The 16,803-nt window shown below is 54.9% G+C and overlaps 11 protein-coding genes across 11 annotated transcripts; 5 read left to right on the top strand and 6 right to left on the bottom strand.

Annotated features, from left to right (window-relative positions):
• Nucleotides 1–118: 118 nt before the first annotated feature.
• On the bottom strand, nt 119–1,080 carry BKA78DRAFT_251428 (uncharacterized protein; the record flags this gene model as incomplete). The annotated part of the gene is made up of 3 exons (XM_066884656.1): nt 119–452; nt 517–803; nt 889–1,080. Coding segments are annotated over 3 exons (813 nt in total), but the record flags the coding sequence as incomplete, so codon positions are not given.
• A 292-nt stretch (nt 1,081–1,372) lies between these two features.
• On the top strand, nt 1,373–2,538 carry BKA78DRAFT_140483 (uncharacterized protein). Its single transcript, XM_066882752.1, has 2 exons — nt 1,373–1,923; nt 2,004–2,538. Exons 1-2 carry the CDS (start codon nt 1,664–1,666, stop codon nt 2,362–2,364), a joined length of 621 nt encoding a protein of 206 aa, XP_066744649.1. The 5' UTR covers nt 1,373–1,663; the 3' UTR covers nt 2,365–2,538.
• Nucleotides 2,539–5,067: 2,529 nt separating this feature from the next.
• BKA78DRAFT_140315 (thioredoxin-like protein) lies at nt 5,068–6,378 on the top strand. Its single transcript, XM_066882750.1, has 2 exons — nt 5,068–5,783; nt 5,837–6,378. Exons 1-2 carry the CDS (start codon nt 5,171–5,173, stop codon nt 6,190–6,192), a joined length of 969 nt encoding a protein of 322 aa, XP_066744648.1. The 5' UTR covers nt 5,068–5,170; the 3' UTR covers nt 6,193–6,378.
• Nucleotides 6,379–6,810: 432 nt separating this feature from the next.
• On the top strand, nt 6,811–7,662 carry BKA78DRAFT_140323 (uncharacterized protein). Its single transcript, XM_066882751.1, has one exon. It carries the CDS (start codon nt 7,079–7,081, stop codon nt 7,592–7,594), a length of 516 nt encoding a protein of 171 aa, XP_066744647.1. The 5' UTR covers nt 6,811–7,078; the 3' UTR covers nt 7,595–7,662.
• Nucleotides 7,663–7,679: 17 nt separating this feature from the next.
• On the top strand, nt 7,680–8,257 carry BKA78DRAFT_315080 (uncharacterized protein). The gene has a single exon (XM_066888521.1). It carries the CDS (start codon nt 7,779–7,781, stop codon nt 8,229–8,231), a length of 453 nt encoding a protein of 150 aa, XP_066744646.1. The 5' UTR covers nt 7,680–7,778; the 3' UTR covers nt 8,232–8,257.
• A 1,053-nt stretch (nt 8,258–9,310) lies between these two features.
• On the bottom strand, nt 9,311–9,744 carry BKA78DRAFT_353047 (uncharacterized protein; the record flags this gene model as incomplete). The annotated part of the gene is made up of 2 exons (XM_066891473.1): nt 9,311–9,334; nt 9,430–9,744. 2 exons carry the CDS (start codon nt 9,742–9,744, stop codon nt 9,311–9,313), a joined length of 339 nt encoding a protein of 112 aa, XP_066744645.1.
• A 35-nt stretch (nt 9,745–9,779) lies between these two features.
• BKA78DRAFT_140244 (uncharacterized protein) lies at nt 9,780–10,828 on the bottom strand. Its single transcript, XM_066882749.1, has 2 exons — nt 10,036–10,828; nt 9,780–9,788 (listed from the first exon to the last, which is right to left on the bottom strand). The coding sequence occupies exon 1, from the start codon at nt 10,650–10,652 to the stop codon at nt 10,203–10,205; it is 450 nt and encodes a 149-aa protein (XP_066744644.1). The 5' UTR covers nt 10,653–10,828; the 3' UTR covers nt 9,780–9,788; nt 10,036–10,202.
• Nucleotides 10,829–11,005: 177 nt separating this feature from the next.
• On the bottom strand, nt 11,006–13,580 carry BKA78DRAFT_251601 (uncharacterized protein; the record flags this gene model as incomplete). Its single annotated transcript, XM_066884669.1, has 2 exons — nt 11,006–11,243; nt 11,293–13,580. The coding sequence occupies 2 exons, from the start codon at nt 13,578–13,580 to the stop codon at nt 11,006–11,008; spliced, it is 2,526 nt and encodes an 841-aa protein (XP_066744643.1).
• A 198-nt stretch (nt 13,581–13,778) lies between these two features.
• BKA78DRAFT_315073 (ATP synthase subunit D-domain-containing protein) lies at nt 13,779–15,018 on the top strand. Its single transcript, XM_066888520.1, has 5 exons — nt 13,779–13,972; nt 14,029–14,141; nt 14,197–14,207; nt 14,258–14,642; nt 14,692–15,018. Exons 1-5 carry the CDS (start codon nt 13,955–13,957, stop codon nt 14,927–14,929), a joined length of 765 nt encoding a protein of 254 aa, XP_066744642.1. The 5' UTR covers nt 13,779–13,954; the 3' UTR covers nt 14,930–15,018.
• On the bottom strand, nt 15,019–16,145 carry BKA78DRAFT_315071 (small nuclear ribonucleoprotein U1a). Its single transcript, XM_066888519.1, has 4 exons — nt 15,992–16,145; nt 15,936–15,942; nt 15,577–15,883; nt 15,019–15,477 (listed from the first exon to the last, which is right to left on the bottom strand). The coding sequence occupies exons 1-4, from the start codon at nt 16,018–16,020 to the stop codon at nt 15,080–15,082; spliced, it is 741 nt and encodes a 246-aa protein (XP_066744641.1). The 5' UTR covers nt 16,021–16,145; the 3' UTR covers nt 15,019–15,079.
• Nucleotides 16,146–16,216: 71 nt separating this feature from the next.
• On the bottom strand, nt 16,217–16,767 carry BKA78DRAFT_140188 (uncharacterized protein). The gene has a single exon (XM_066882748.1). It carries the CDS (start codon nt 16,581–16,583, stop codon nt 16,272–16,274), a length of 312 nt encoding a protein of 103 aa, XP_066744640.1. The 5' UTR covers nt 16,584–16,767; the 3' UTR covers nt 16,217–16,271.
• Nucleotides 16,768–16,803: the final 36 nt, after the last annotated feature.

Here is a 16,803-nt window from a genome sequence, read left to right as displayed (position 1 = left end):
CGCCGACGCCGTCGCCAGCCCAAGGCCCGCTGAAAACGACGCGCTCGCTTGGATGCACAGCAGCGCCAGCACCACCCACGGGATCCTCATCGTCACCAACAGGATAGCCACTGCTGGAGCTGAGCACGGTGCCGCGGCTCAGCTGGCGCTTGCGGGCGCGCGAGAGGCGGTCGAGGGCGGTCTTGAAGTCGTCGAGGACGAGCGTGTCGGTGAGGCACTTGAAGACGAAGGAGAGCTTCCAGAAGGGGTTGAGGCCGTCGGGGAGGTTGGTCGATGCGAAGGCGCCGCTGACGGCCGCGATGTCGATGATCATGAAGCAGATGCTGAGCAGCATGGCGCCGAGGAGGAGTCCGAACCGCGGAGACGCGCGGATGATGGTGCGCAGCGAGAGGCCGTATTGCGTGTGGATGTTGTAGAGGAGAGAACAACAAGTTATTATCCACCACGGGTCTCTGCCTAAGTCAGTGAACTCTTCCTCTATGCCAATCCCTTACCCCTGAATACAAAAATACTCACCGAAACAGCGCCTCCAGCGGCCGCGTTTTTAGGAACAGCTTGTTGATGTTGTTGAAGTAGGCAAAGTTGGCGTAGATCTCGAGAACCCAATAGCTCTGCACCAGCGCGAGGGTGGTGATGAAAAGTGCGCTCATTTTGGGCGTTAGGAACGGCTTGATCTTGATCCACGCAATCACGTTGTGCAGGCTCCACGAAGTGTTGAGGAAGATGGCTGTGACCGACAGGTACCAGCCATACGCCGGCGGATGGGGAAAGATGAATGTTCCGTGGAAGGTACCTAGGATGAGCTGCAAGAATCCACTTGTCAGTTCCGCGGCGCATATCTTTTGGGCAGGACGAGCGTCTCTCTCCTCCCGCAGTCTTGGAATTTACCTCTGTGAGAATCAACTTGTGCAGAATGACGCCTTTGCGCATGTTGGCCACTGTTATACAAGCCATGACGATGAGCGCGCCGACCATGAAGCCCTGCGCCCACGCCTCGAGGATCAATCCGTCCGGATGGGTTGGCTTGCCGATCGACTCCTCTTCTCGCCGGTGATGGAGATGCACTGATGTAGGTGCCATCTTTGGAAGAGCAATAAAATCGAGAGGGTTTGAGGTCAAGGAAGAGGAAGAGGGCTATGGTGGCCACGCGCTGCGCAGCACACCCATAGTCAACGGCAAAGGCACAACGTTTGCGAGTTGTCGACAATTTTCAAGGAGGTGCTGGTGCTGAGGTCGACGCGACGAGGGGCCAGAAACTGCAATGGCGAGCGTAATGTAGAAACAAGTAGGGACGAGGCGATGTAGGGCTTGACATGGCACGCAGAGAGCCTAAAAGGCAAGCAGCAGAGAGAAGAAAAATTTGAAACAAAAAGGTCTTTGGTCCGCATCTAGGTCAGCGTGAGATTTACATTTAGCCATGTTTATTAAAAGGTGGGAGTGGGAGGGCGGTGGGATGACCGACGAGATGCGTTGCCGTTGTTGCTGGCCGGCCGGCCGCTCGCTGCGCAAAAATGGTGGTGGCGTTCGCACACCAGGACAACCGAATCCTTCAGCGTTCGCAACTCCGCATTTTCCCACCCACCTTACTCCACAAATCTCACACTTTTCGCCGTCGGGTACCGTCCCGTACACATATCGTGGCTAGGAACCCCCAAGTCAGCAGATGCGTGCGCGCACCGATCCCAGCCAGACCAGACCAGACGACCGCCGAGGCAACGGAGGGCGAACAGAAGCAGTTCTCTGTACGCGAGGCCGGGCAAACGGACACGTCGACTTGGCGCAGCGGCGTGTACAAGAAGCCACGAATGGGCTGGGCTCTATACTGCTGCTCGCGATATCGAAATGTTTCTTTGTTCGTTTGAGCGGGCGAACACTACTCCTGCTGGGCCTCGGACAACCCCATCCCATCATCGTCCACGTAAGGTAATAGTTTGTGCGTTGTGGTTGCGAACCAAGCCAGCGCCGCAAAGTTGCACTGCCCAACAAGCTGAGCTGAAGAATAGGCGTCGCCATCTGACGTACTTTGTCGGCCGACCGACAATTGGCGATGGGGCGAGAAGCCGAGTCAGCTTGTTCTTTTATGTGTGTTTGCGGGCGGTGCTTCATGTTTTGCTGCAGAAAACGCATGACGTGAGTTCGGCTGTGGAGAAGCGGAGGGCCATCGCCCTGTCCGGCCCATCACTGTGCCACGCGCTGCTCAGTCACGCATGGTGGGCATGGGGAATTGGGGGCAGTCGTGGAAGTGGTCAGGCAGACGAAGATCGCAGGCGCATCGCAATTAGCCCTCTGCTATCCCCAGGTCCTGCTTTCAATTCGTCAAGGCCTCCAGCCATCACCATGATTTGCCTGCGATTCCACCAGTGACGGATTGCTCTGATGTCCAATTGTGACGTCGTATTGCACCTCTGTCCCATCACATGGAGGTCCAGCGTGCACAACGTAAGGCGTCGACGATGTGCAGTCATTGGACTGTTTGAGCCGCCACACGCGCAGCCAGCCGCAAGGAGATGTTGTCAGACGTTCGATGCGCGTCGCGGATTGTCGACCATTTTCCTCAATTGATCTGGCCGAGGTTGTGTTGCGTTAGCAGATCCTGGTGCAACTGAATCTACGCGATGGGCCGGAATTTGTGAGATTTGAAGCAAGCCTAGCATGTTCAGAGCGAGCGGTGCCTTGCTTAGACAGAGTGATTGAGTACGTCGTCGGTGGAAAATGGCATCGTCAATGGTCGAGGCTCACAATTCGTCTTACCTGTTAGGCACTGTCCCAAACTTCGCCTCCACAAAAGCATCTTTGTATTGGAGCTGTGGTTCGTGGGCCGCAATTTATGGCAACAGGCCAGTAGCATTTGAAAGCGCCCACCAATTGCTTGGATTGCACAAGACAAGCAACAAAAGACGACTGTCAAATGTCATGTCCCAGGCGTGCCCAATGGCCCAGAAGCGTTGCCAATCGCTTCATAGTGTACTTTGAAGGGACCTAGGCCTGCAGCAGGATTAATCGTTGCGTTAGAGTCCCATAGCATTGTTCTGCAGCGGCATTTTGGCAAAGTCGAGAGTCCATTTGGGGTTTCAGGGGGTACTCCCCCTGCCTTCCTTGAAAGGCCGAGGTGTCGAGCTGTGAAAATAGAAACGATCCGTCCCTTTCGCCCAGCCTCCAGAGCACAGGAGAGCTAGGAGTGGGCAAATCTCCGCACTCCGCCAAGTACTCGAGGCTTGGTAGAGCGTGTTTCTGAATATAGCGCAGTCAACTCCACCAAGTTGTAGAGTCGTATGTCCGATTTGCAAGAATGTCTCAACCCCGCCTTCGTGCTACGTACTCCATCAAGCAGGATGGCTTGCAAATCACCATGCGAATGATTTGCAGAGGTGTTCCTGAGCTGGCTGATGGTAATCTATCGTGGCCGTTGCTGTTGTCAGGGGCAGCAACAGCTCTTCAGAAAACGCGTGCGCTACTGGCCGATTGAGACGTGACATGGCTAGCCGACATCAGCTGTGGTGTTGGCAGAGGAGAACAGTCACCTCTGTCAAGTGGCAGCGCCCAGCCATGGATCGGGCTCGACAAGTCGCCAGGTCAATCGCTGCTGGAGGTCGTCTTGAGTGCTACAAGCGGCCTTTGCAACTTGCGATGGACATGGAAGTGACGGGGAGATGACATCAAGCTTCTTTTTCGGGCGGGTGATCTCCCTTGGTTGGTGCGTAGGTGTCGTGGCCTCTCGTGAGGAACCCTTGAAATCGAATTCGGATCGACTCCCAGGGATGGCGGGGGACCATCCTTTCAACCGCCGCTTCAAAGCGGGAACAAGAAGGCTTAGCAGTGCAAACAAGCGGCGACATGCTTGATGGTGGCATCTGGATTGGGAAGGCCAAGATGCTCAGGTCGACTGATGTTGATATGTCCCGCTGGTGTTGTGCCGCGCGTGCGTCGTGTATAGAGGAGCTCGTTTATCAACTCCACAACGCTCCTGAAAATCCCGATCGACAGGGCTCAACTCTAAATTTTATACAAGCACGGGACGGTACGCGGGTGGTGGAGAATTGTCGATGGCGCAACGCACAAAAATCGGAGCGAGGAAGTAGTAGCGATGCAAGGAACGAAAAATTGAGCATGGAGCAGTCGGACCTTTGTCGGTTACAGCAATTGCGTCGTCAGCGATGATGCGGCTCGTGAAGGACGGGCGCAAAAGGGGAAGTCCAGGGGGTGGCAGGGAGACGGATATGCAGGGCTGTTTAGCTGCAAGTCATTGTATGCCGAGTCAAGCAGGTCGTGATGGACAGACAGGTGGAAATGGCAGGGAAAGGGCGCGCGTTAGGGCAGGCTAAAGCTGAAGCAAATGGAGTCACTGGCAGAGGCTCAGAGCTGGTGGTGTAGATAAGGGTCCAAACACATTCGGTAGCAGTATGAGACCCAGTCCAACCACTCAAATGCCACTGCCAACCCTGTTTACGCGCCGTCGACAAGCAGGGAACCCGTCTGGACACCTGATACACGAACGGCGCCATGTTAGTGATGGGAGCAAGCTGTCCAGAAGGACTGTCAACACAAGTGTGTGACCTGCTGTGCAGATCGATATACAACGAGGGAGAGAGGGACTGAAGTTGACAGTGATTCTGACTGCTAACAGTGGTGTTTTGGGCGGTGGACCAATAGGAGAGGGATAATCGGTCGCCCGGGCAGACACGAGCGTGGCGCAAGCGATGCATACCTTGTCGCTCGGCAGCAGCCCAGCAGCGGGGCGAGCTGCCCAGGTCCGAGTAGGCGGGCGAGAATGCTCCTGGGGCTTGCTTGTCTCCATGTTACCTGTAGCTCCAATACCTCTTCCTCTCGACTGCTTCCTCTTCCAAACCGCGCCGCCTCCTCTCTCCTCCATCCCTCTCTTCTGGTCCACCACCCCGACCTCCTCGCCGCGACATCCAAAACGACCCACATATTACGACACCTGCCCAGCTCGTGTCCATCTTCATACCAATCACCTCCGCCTTCCAGACCTCGCTGAAACACCGCACCCACAGCTCTCAGACTCTCCACCATACCTACCCCGAGTCTGCTACTTGTCTCGACCTCTAATACCTAATACCTCGCATCCCTCTTTTCAACCTGAACTCCAGGCCCTTCTCATTCAACCCTCCTGCCGCCTCAACCCTCGCTCCACCTCATTGCATCATTCAACATGGCTACGCTACGATCGCAGCGGCGCTTCAAGATCTTGGGCCTCATCGTCTTCCTCGTCGTCCTCACCATTCTCTACATTACCTCTGCTGCACGACAAACACGCGAATCGGAATTCTACCGCAAGACCCAATACGCCTTGTCCCAACGCGAGAAGAGCAACAATGCGCAACCTCATGCCCAACCGAAAATGGTCGCCTCGGACGACGACGTGAGCAAACGCCTAAGGGCTGCCGAGGACAAGGCCAAGAAGAGCGCCAACTTCAAGGGTGATCGCATCCAGGAGGTGGTTGCGGCCGGCAAGGCAGACCAGGAAAAGGATCGGGTCATTGGCAAGTCCGAGGCCAACGCCGTTAAGGCCGCCAAGTCGGATGCATCCAGCGAGCAAGATGAAATCACCGGAGAGCGGAGTGTCGCTGGAAGAGTCATCATGAAGGATGGCAAGTCCGACTCTGTCGACGGTGTGGCTAGGGTTGGCAACGTGGGCGACAGCGTTAGGGCTGCATCTGCCAACAACCCTAAATCGAGCAGCGACGTCTCTTCGTCCGTCGAGCAAACAGACGAAGACAAGGAGGCCGAGGAGGAAATGAATGCCATCCTCAAAAAGAGCCCGAGTGAGTCACGCGCCGTTCTTCATGACATGCGGAATGCTAACAATTGAATTCAGTCATCATATTTTCCAAGTCATACTGCAAATTCTCCGCCAAGGCTAAGCGCATTCTCCTCGAAGAATACTCGATCAAGCCCGCGCCTTACGTGGTCGAGCTTGATATACACCCTCTTGGTTCTGCCATCCAGACCGCCCTTGCCAAGTCGACCGGCCGTCGCACAGTGCCCAACGTCTTGATCAACGGTAGGAGCATTGGTGGTGGCGATGACGTCGAGGCTTTGCACCTCAAGGGCAAGCTCGAGGAGACGGTGCGAACTATGGGCGGCAAGCGCATCGTCGAGGCCAAGGCGACGGCAGACAAGCCCGTCGAAAAGGAGGGCCTGAGGAGGGTCCGGGTGAAGCGGAACATGTGAGACAAGCACGCGGCACTTCAAGACAACAAAATCCATCTGTTTCCAAGGCGACAATCGCAGCAAGGGAGAAGCTGCGGCGCTTAACTCGCACGACCTCGACATGATTGCTCCATCTTTCCCTGTTCGACCTCTACAAACACAAACGCCAGCCAAAGTGCTCATCCGGCCATGTTCGCGCGACGTGGACACGCCGAAAATTCGCTCTGAGCTTGCCACTCTCACGACCGAAACATTCCACCCATGCCCTCCAAGCATCGAGCACGCCTGAACGCCACCGTTATGCGGCCCGTCTTTCTCACGGGCAAGGTATCGAATCCGCAGACCTTCAATCCACTTGATCGACGCATTCATTGAAAATTGAAGTAAATTGATCAGTTTCTATTTTCTCGGAACTCGTTCGATTTCGCGAAAATCATCAAAGAATCATCGAACCAGCTCCACGGGACCGGACCCATCTCGACCGCGGTCAAGATGCTTCGAGCCATCAATCGTGGTTCCAGCTGCCTCGCAAGCATCCTTTCACCAAGCCCCTGGAACTGTTTGCCAAAGAACATGAGCTACAGACGCACAAAGAAGAATTGAGCAACGAAATACCGTCTGCATATACACACAACTACACGCGACGCTTCCACCCACAAGCACACAAGGAAAAATGAACGGACAACATCTACTCAGCAGATGATGCAGTGCGGAGATACCCTGTAAGATAGATTAATCGTAAGGCCACTTGGATCGGTCAGCGGGCAATCGTCCTCGAGTCGCGACGATTGCAGTACACGGAGTTTTTTCAAAAACCGGATGGCGAGGAGTAATGACAATTTCTGGGGGACAGTGATATAAACTTCTAGCGCACGGTAGACGGAGTAGCTAGGTCGCTTTCTCTTCAATGGATCATGACGACTTACTTTATCCTGTTGATGAGGCGAGACAAAATCGTGTACGTTGTGAAGATGATGGGGTTTCTTGCTGGCATGGATGGCAGCACGATGACGTGGATAGTTTTGTGCCTTGTCAGTCCGTATCCGCACCCCTCGCACGCTATCATCGAATCGATAGGCATCGGACGGAAGCAGACATGAGACGCAGCGAGATGCTGACATCTGGCAGCATTGACGAACGATTGTCAGCTTCCAATTCCCCGTCTTCCATCCATTGGCCTTTGCCCATGTCACTCTCTCGACCCCTCTTAAAAACAATCAGTAGTCTCTATTCTCATACGCTCCCACAACCCAACAAACCAACAGCCCATTCAGACACCTACAAAGTAGTGGTCAGCTCAGCCCAGTCCCTCAATCAGCATAGGGCCAGACACGGCACTGCCCTGTTACACAAGGCAGGAGGCGGGACAGGGCAAGGTAGGAAGGATAGCTGTTTCAACCTAACACACTTACTGACTAGCTAGAGACAGACCCTACTTTCTGGATACGTTGACGTAGCTACTGATTGCATGCTGCATCGGACAACGGGGGATGCCTTTTTTTTTTTTTTTTTTTTTTTTTGGCCTACGTATGCGATGAATGGGTTTTGAGGTCGTGTGGGAGTGGATTGACACGGCACCCTTAAAAAAGAAGGCCTTTTGACACGCCATGTATATACCTAGGTCCACTTGTGAAAAACGCCCGAGATGTAGCGTCCCACCGTACTTAGCTTTCCCGACTCCGTGTAAAGACATGAATCCGCACGTAAAAAGTACGCTCTGGCTTTCCAACATGCCCATCTGCCCAGATTTCACATCTCCATCTGAACCCATCCATTCATCCACCAAGTCAACCAACCAAGAAAACCAATTCTGGCATTTCAATCCACTGCGCCAAAGCATTGCGTTAATGCCGCAAAACGCGTCCAAGCGAGCGAGAGAGCTGCGCCCTCACGCGCGGCATTTTCCCCTTCACAACGAGCCCTTCCGTCATTCTAGAGGGTCTCGATGGAAATTGGAAAGGGGGGCATTGAACGACGTCCTCTCATCATTAGTACATCCTCCCAAAAGCCCAAAAGCACCGACGGCCGACGAAACGCCTCCTCAGCGCGCGGAAGGATAGACGACGAGTCCCAGCGCTGCATAGAGATCCTCGCAGCAAGCAGGAAGGCCCCTAGGGTCCTCCCGCTGCCGTTTTGGACTAGGTGCCTGGGAGCTGCACCGCCCGCATCTTGAGGCGAGTAGGTACGTCACTCTCCGATGCGAATGGAGGCAGGTAGGCGGGAACCGGGCGCTTGCTATGCGCGGTGGCGTCATGATGGGAGCGTTGGCATCTTGGGTGTTGTCGGGCGGGTAGGCAGGCAGGTAAGTAGGTAGATGGGTGGGTGCTTGCGTGGCTTCCCAAGGGAGCGAGTAGGGCGATCAGACCGCGGGCGTTTTGCGCAGGCAGAGCAATTGGATTGGATGCTGGTTTCGGAGCGGCGGCGTTGAAAGCTGGGAGGAGGCGAGCTTGAAATGTCGCAGAGAACTGACTGAGCGATGAGATGCCATTCATTCCACATTCATTCAATCTGCCGTAGCTAATGATACAAATACACGTATGAATGCAGCCACAAATCCTATTTATCCCATGTGTGCGCACTGGATGGATGAGTAGTGAAAGGTGTGTGGCCCAGATTGGCCAGACGAGGGGAAGAAAGACATTAACACATACACCATAAAGAGCCACAACGTCCAAGAAGAGGGAGAAAAGAATAAAAGTACGTAATGTAGGAAGAGTGATGATGGTCATCATGGTATCGTGATATTTTTTCTTTCGACTAATGAGCCGGCCCGCGCCGAGTATGCTTGCTTTTCTCTGCTTGCCATCCTCGTCACCTCTTCGACGACCGAACCGACGCGGCTGGCCTTGGGAAGCAAAACATCTGGCTACTCGGTCTGGCTGATGACAGTGCTATTCCGATTTCGATCTCTGTCGAGGTTGAGGGGGGATATCTTGGTGTGTGCAGAGTGCAAACTGGAGGCGGCTGAACAACAGTGAAGAAAGAGGGATCAGGGTCGGTCGGCACACAGGCGGTAGAGGAGCGCCATCGTCGCAGTGGTGTCGTTCTTGTTCGATTCGTAAAAGGGACATTACTCAAACAGGAGGCGGAAGTGACAGGAGGTGTAAATAATGTACGCAGGGGGGGAGAGCGTCGCAGGTCAGGCCTTCTTGGGAACCCAGCCCTGCAAGCACAAAGTCAGCAACCACGCTCGCTGTTTCTTCCAGAGTGCCTTGCGCTCTTCAAGCGCAGGCAGATGGGATTAGAGTAGAGACTCACCTTCTCCTTCAGCTTATCCCAATACGCCTTGTCTCTGACCTCGCTGCGGTCGAGATGCGCATCCCTGCTGCTCGGGGTCGAGTAGATGCTGCCTTTCCTCCTCTGAAATTGGGAAGGAGGCACTTTACTGGCATCCCACTCCTTGCTTTGGCGACGGTCGCGCGTCGGGCTTCCGCCATCGCCGTGCATCGGCGAGTCGAAGTTGTCCGGTGACTCCCGAGGAGGCATTTGCATGTCGTCGCTGCCGGCAATTTTGTCAAGCTTGTCGCCCCCAAACGGATCGCTGAAGGTCGTGTCGTTAGGTGAGCCCGCCATGGTCGTGTCAAGTGAAGGATTGCCTGTGGGTGAAGCGTCGAGTCCTGTGATGGCTGTTAGGGGAGTTGGAGTTGGCGCGGACGGCAAAGATGATGATGATTTTGAGACCTTAATAGAGGGATCAAGCAGAATGATGCAGCATGGGAGTATATGAGTGGTGATCAAAATTTTTGATGGAAGACTCTTGGAGAGGGGATTGACTGAATGATGCGCAGACCAGGCAGTGGCCGGGATGGGCTATATAGCAGCCAAAGAGGTATTATAAAACAGCACAAAAGACAAACAACATACCACTGGTGGCAGTATTGGAAGCCATGTCTGACGGCTCTCGCGAAGGGATTTGGCGCACCTCGATTCTGACGTTGTTATACTCCAGGTTGGATGGTGTGAGGAGTCGGCGGCGGCGTGAAGAGAAGAATCGAGTCAGGGTTCAGTTTGGCTAGCTCAGCTCCAGGCAGTCAATGGCGGGGTGGGCGTGGACGGGTGCGGGGTGGAGGTTGGCCAAAGGAAAAAGGATCCTGGCATGATAAAGGGTTGGCGGAGCTGCTCTCTTTGAGGCATGGCATGGAAGCGGCCATCTGCACCAGCCAGATGCACCATGACCACGGCATGCGTCGGACCCCTTGGTTCACGGCCAACAATGACGGTTCTAAGCACGCACATGATGGTCGCGACTGGCCAGTGAGGCGGGCAACCGCTGAGCATGGCGCCTCCAGCAAGGCTAATGTTGCCTGCGGTGTGCCGCCGCTGAGACTGTGGCAGCTGGAGCTGTGACGTTGGCCGCGCTTTGGTAGGTTGGCTAACACGACGCCAGCGTCCAGCTCGTCACGCTGCACACCCACACCATGCCAACCCCATCGTTCATCGATGACGATCGAACGCTCCCCAGACGGCGACAATTCGTGCATATTCCGACTGTCTACGCCTGAAAGTGCCCCCCACAGCTTGCTTCCAACCACTCAGGGGCCGTCAGCAAAGACGAACCCGGGTCCCCGGAAAAGCCAAACTGTTGAGAAAGCAACAAGAAGACAAGTAAAGGAAATGATTGGCGACGACCAGCCACTGACAAAGGAAAACGCAAAAGATGGTGCTTCACCGCACATGGTGCCTCGCCCTACCAGATCGATCCTCTTCGACACGAACCCAACGCCGAGTAGATGCAGCTCAGAAACAGCAGCTTATTTACCTGAATGATGAAACCTCCCTCCAAAGAAACCAATCGAATCAAGCTAAGCAGGGTATCTGCGCGCTTGCAAAACGACTACAAATCCTCGTCAACGTCAATCGCATCCGGATTCGCCGCCGCAGCCGGCTCTGGCTGCGCAGCGCTGCCTCCCTGAACTCCTGTCGTCGCAGGCACGAATCCCTCCGGCGCCCGGGCTTGTCGCTCAAGGGCAGCCATTGCGTCGGCCTTTTCTTGCTCGGAACTGATGGCGCCGTCGCCGCCGTTTTGCTGGCTGCGAGCCAGGGCTTGCGAAGCGATGAAGCTGACGTCCGTGCTGTGATACTGTTAGCTGCATGCTCAATCCAAATAGATTTCCAACATACTTGTACTGCGCCTGGACGCTTCTCTTGATGCGAAGCATCTCCTTGAATGTATCCTCGTTGCCGTATTGCACTTCGAAACTTTCCCACTTTTGCCAGAACCCAGGCTCGGTTCTCGGGTCGCAAAATTGGCTTGCATGACCGTAGATGGCTCTTGCGCGGTCGATTTCGCCCAGCCGTCGCTCCATTTCGGCAAACTTGAGGCACATTTCCTTGGCTTCTTGATCCGGTAGTGCAGAAATGGCGCGCTCGTAGATGGGGCGCGTCGAAGTGAGACCAAAGTTTGACGCCGACTTGGTAATGTAAAAGTTGAACATTTCCAGCCGGTCCTCGTCCGCGACGGCGCGAGTGGCCCGTTCGTAAATGCGCATGGCATGTCGAGCAAGACCACGCTCTTCTTCGAGCGCACCATACATCAGGTAGAGCGTCTTGGCGAATTTTGGCGGGCAGTCCTCGAGCGCTTGCTCAAACAAGTCGCGCAGTCTCTCGATGCTGACCTTCCGGTCCACCGCCTTGGTGAGGTAAAGATTCCAGAGTTCAAAGGCCACGGGATAGCTGAACAGGTCGAGGCCGCGCTCATAAATCTTGAACGACTCTTCAAAGTACTTGTGTTCCTCGAGCAGATTTGCGTAGTTGACGACGGTCTGAGGCGTGGCGATCCGTAGCTCAAATATCCTTTCGTAGACTTTGCGCGTTTCCTCGAGCGTGCTGACACTTTCGACCAAGTCGACGTAAAAGCTCCACAGCTTCCAGCTTTTGTGTACTCTCTGCTGGGGCGATAGAGTCTCGTCGAAATAGTCGACCGTCGATCTCTTCGGCGCTTGTGTAGCCTTGGCCATAATGTCGATTGCGCGGTCAAAGTTCTCATTCCTCAGCTCCATATCCGCCCACGCGCACCACATTTCGGCAAGCTCGTTGACTGATTTGAATGGAACCTTGGTAGCCTTTTCCATGATGATGCGTGCGTTGTCGAGTTCTCCGGCGTTTTCGTAGAATTTGGCGTAGTTTGCCCAGAGCTCGTGGAATTGTCCGACGGCCTTTTTGGGGTTGATGGTTGCAATGGCATCAGTATAAGTTTTTACTACCTCCGCAGCATTGTCTCCCCAAAGGCCAACGCGTTTCTCCCATTCAGGGACGTTGTTGGGGTTCTGCCTCAGGAGCACGTCGTTGACGAGGAACGGCCGTCGATCCATGAGCTGTTCAAAGCGAGCCATCCGAATGTCCAAGTCGAGGTCGGCCTCTTCATCAACCACGCCCTTCTCTTGCCGTTTGGACGCTTCCTCCATCTTAATGCCAATCAAGGCTTCCTCGGCCTCAGCGTACGTATCGAAGACGATGGAGAAGTCTCGGACAGTCATGACGGTCGTAATGGCTTCTTCAAAGACATCACGAGCGCGCTCATAATCGCCCTTGTTGATCCAGTAGCGGGCCAGACCAACCCAAAGAATTCCTCGCTGGTCCGAAAACTTTGCGATGCCGCTTCGAATGATCTTTTCAACGTCGATTCCAACATCATCACCCGTCTCAATTTCCGTCGCATGGTCAATCAGAAGTTCGACCATCTCAGTCCAGAACTGGAACGGCCCCTTTGCTTCCTTGCTCTTGAATCTGGGGTTGTTGAGAATGTCCATGTATCTCTTGACTGCCTCGGTGTACTGCCGCATGTCGACCAAGAGCGAGATGAAATCTTCAGCGTGTTCTGGATGAATTTGCATGTATCGTCTCCAGATCTTGACGGCAGTCTCTCCGGACGCAGAGTTGGCAAAAGGCCGGTACAGCGCCCAAATGCGATTGTGCTGCGTCAGAGGCAACGCGCGCAATGCGCGGTCGAAAGTTCGCCTCGTCGTCGTGACCATGGGCTGCAGCATGAGGAATTCCAGGTACATCTCCCATATTCTCGGCATCTTGTTCAGAAGCACCAGGGCGCGCTCAAAGAGCGCATTGACCTTGACGTAGTGGGCCTGGTACTTTGCTGGGTTTTTGCCCTTCAAGTGCTTGCTCCTCAGCTCCAGATACATCTTCCACAGCTTGTAGGAGCGCGGGAGCGTCGTGCAGGCGCGCTCGAGGACGAAGGCCTGTTCGAGGACCGAGCCATGCTGGCGCTTGTAGGCGACGTAATCGAGCCATGGCTTGATGCTGCCCGGGTTGCGAATGAGCTCCTGCTCGTAGACGCCATCTGACTCGGAAATCAGATACAAGTCGGACGGCCTGTTGGGCATGATGCGCTTCGTCTTCGGCACGGCGGCGGCTGCGGCGGAGTTGCCAGCGTTCCTCAGAAGCTCTCCGGGCATCGCTCGGGCAGGCGGGCGTTGCTGGCCTCAGTGCAGGCCGGAGGCGCGCGAGAGGGAGGCGTGGGCGACTTCCGGGGTCGTTCAAGTCGGCAATGTGTTGGTGAGGTTTGGGTGGTGGAGCAGAATTCAAGGGTCGCTGACAATTGGAGCTTGGTTGACTTCACTAGCGCCAGGCGGCATAGGCCGGCCGACCAGCCCGACGTCGTCCGTCCGGGAGCTCTCCACGCGCAACCAGTGGAACATAGCAACCACGAGCGGGGACTCCACCACAACCGTTGACAGGCCAGCTATCGCAGCACCCACGTCGCTCACCGTCTACATTGCACCAGCCACCTGGACCTTTGTTCTAGTCATCCGCTTGCCAGCAGCCCGTCATGTCGTCGGGTGGTGCCGTACGTCCAGCGCAGCTGATGTCCATGACCCGTCGAGAGCTAACTGTAAACCCCAGGCCCGCGAGTCGGTCTTTCCGACGCGGCAGGCGTTGGGTCAGATGAAGAGCAAGCTCAAGGGAGCTCAGACTGGCCACGATCTGCTCAAGAGAAAGAGTGAAGCCCTGACAAAGTGCGCCCAATCACCATGACCCTCCTTCATGTTTGCATGCTCATATCTGCCACAGGCGTTTCCGAGGTACGATTCCAGCGACCGCCGCCGACATGCTCATACTGAGAGACGTCTAGAGATTACCCGCCGCATCGATGAAGCCAAGCGCAAGATGGGCCGCGTCATGCAGATAGCGGCCTTTTCCCTCGCCGAAGTCACCTACGCCGCCGGCGGCGACATTAGCTACCAGATCCAGGAATCCGCAAAGAATGCCAAGTTCCGTATCCGCACAAAGCAGGAGAACGTTTCTGGTGTCTTCCTCCCAGCTTTCGAAAGCTTCACTGTCGAAGGCGCCAACGACTTTGGACTCACCGGTCTGGGTAAGGGTGGACAGCAAGTACAAAGATGTAGGGAGACATATGCTCGCGCAGTGGAGACACTGGTGGAGCTGGCCAGCTTGCAGACGGCTTTCGTGATTCTCGACGAAGTCATCAAGATTGTCAATCGCAGAGTTAACGCCATGTAAGTTGCTGTACCAGGCATTTTGGATGTGGGACTAATAGTGCTCCAGCGAACACGTCATTATTCCTCGCACGGAAAACACCATTGCCTACATCAACTCGGAGCTGGATGAGCTCGACAGAGAAGAGTTCTACCGCCTGAAGAAGGTCTCGGGCAAAAAGGGTCGCGACGCGGCAGCTGCGGAGAAGGAGCGAGCAGCTGCCAAAGAGGAAGCTGACAAAAAGGCTGAAGGGGTCGAGACGAAGGATCTCCTGGGTGATGAGGACAACGAGGACGTCATTTTCTGAGCGAATGATTATGTATACACGAACGCTATGTGAGCAGCCAAAAACTGTAGCACTTGTAAATTGTACTGGTTTTGATCTTGGGCATCTCGAGTCTCAACGAAGTGACCCCTACCTCAGCAAGGCTAGTCTAATCCCGTGCATACTGCACCTTCACTGTCTCTGGTAAGTGACCTTGGCGGGTTGGTTGTCTTCACCAAGTTGCATGCCCGCGGTGGCTTCCTTGGCCGAAATGGCACCAGACTCGGCCTCGTACTCAACGAAGGCAATACCACTGCGACCCGGAACAAGACGGACTTCCTTGAAGCCTTCAAAGCGGCCAAAGATGGCAGAGAGCGCCTCGACATCGTATCCATCGGGCAGGTTCTGCACGAAGAGAGTCTTGTTGGGCGGGAGGTATTCGTCCGGAATGACACCAGCTGCACCACCGGTAGACTTGAGACCAGCACCGCGAGCCTTCTGGGCCGGCCTCTCGGGCTGCGCGGGGGCGCCGGCAGCAGGACGCTTGAGCTGCTTCTGCTTCTCCTGGGCCTCGAGGGCCTGCTTCCTCTCTGGTCAAGGTGTAAGCAATCTACTCGCCAAACGCGACGCATGTAACCACAAGGCAAGGACCCATCTGATCCCGCAGTGCAATGGGATCTGAGATGTACCTTTCTCCGCAAGCCTCCTGCGCCTGTGTGCCTCGTATTCCTCCTCATTGCCCTCCTTCTTGACCGTCGCGTCGCTGCGAGTCCTGGCGAAATCCAGCTTCATCGGCTTGTCGAACAGCTCGAACTCGTTGATTTCCTCGATGGCGCGCGCAGCGGACTCTGCGTCGTCGAACACGACGAAGGCCTGTCCTTTCGCCTTGAGGTTCTTGGCCGCGCGGATGTCGATGACGTTGCCATATTCGCTGAAGATTTCGAGGAGCGCTTCCTTGAGCTCGGGAATCTTGATGCGCTCTTCAAGGTTCTTGACCTGCTTGAGGTATTAGTGGGTACGCGCGCCCGACGTTGGCAATGATACTGACGTAGACACTGGCGACTGTTAGCTACAAGCAAATAGCGCTTCAGTGACATCACTTACGTGCAGTTGGGGGCCGTTTGGGACGCCATCGCGAATGAGCGTTCGTGGTGTAGAAAGTTGGTTGAGTCGCGCCGGTTGCTTGAGCATGAGCAGTGGTTGCGAACGCGGCAGGCAAGTTTAGGCGATATGGAAGCTTGGTTCGGCAGAGGAAGCTCGAAGCGGATCACGTGATTGCCTCGTCGAGAAACCATGCTACTTGAACGATGCTACCAGGTACTTAAATCACCCCACCTTGCTTCCTTCAGATTTCGAATAGGCCTTGAGAGTTCTTTCTCCAGCTTCATCGGGATAAGCTTCTGAAGCTGTATTCAAAATTCAGGCATAAATCAATGCACAAAGTCCCGAAAAGCCAAAGTCTACCATCTTCAAAACTTGCTCGGGAGTCGGGACGAATAATTAGGTTCTCAGCCTTGAGTGTGATTGTGAGTAAGTTTCGGAATCGCTTACACGAACCCAAAACGGACCTCGACGACAGATGCGTTGCTTCAGCCTCTACGAGTTTATGCATGGTCAAAGATGCTAGGAAGGTTGGGAGAATTCGATGGAGAATGCAGCGTTTGCGTACCATCTGCTTGGATATGGAACGCTGCATGAGTGGCTAAACAAAGTATCGTTCCAGTTTTCGCCTTAGTAGCCTCAGGCTTCTGATGCCCTTGGGGAGACCAGAAGAGACGAAGTACTAATATACCAGGAGCGAGATACAACGAAACTTTTCGGCAACAGGAAGAGATGAGCAAGACGCATTTGCACTGCTCTCACATTCAACAGGAACGGGCACGATTCAACGAGTGAGCTCACGGCACTCGTAGCTG

Source organism: Phyllosticta capitalensis, assembly GCF_038381095.1.
Source record: "Phyllosticta capitalensis strain CBS 128856 chromosome Unknown BKA78scaffold_5, whole genome shotgun sequence".
Lineage (NCBI taxonomy): Eukaryota > Fungi > Ascomycota > Dothideomycetes > Botryosphaeriales > Phyllostictaceae > Phyllosticta > Phyllosticta capitalensis.
This window is presented reverse-complemented; position numbering and strand designations above follow the sequence as displayed.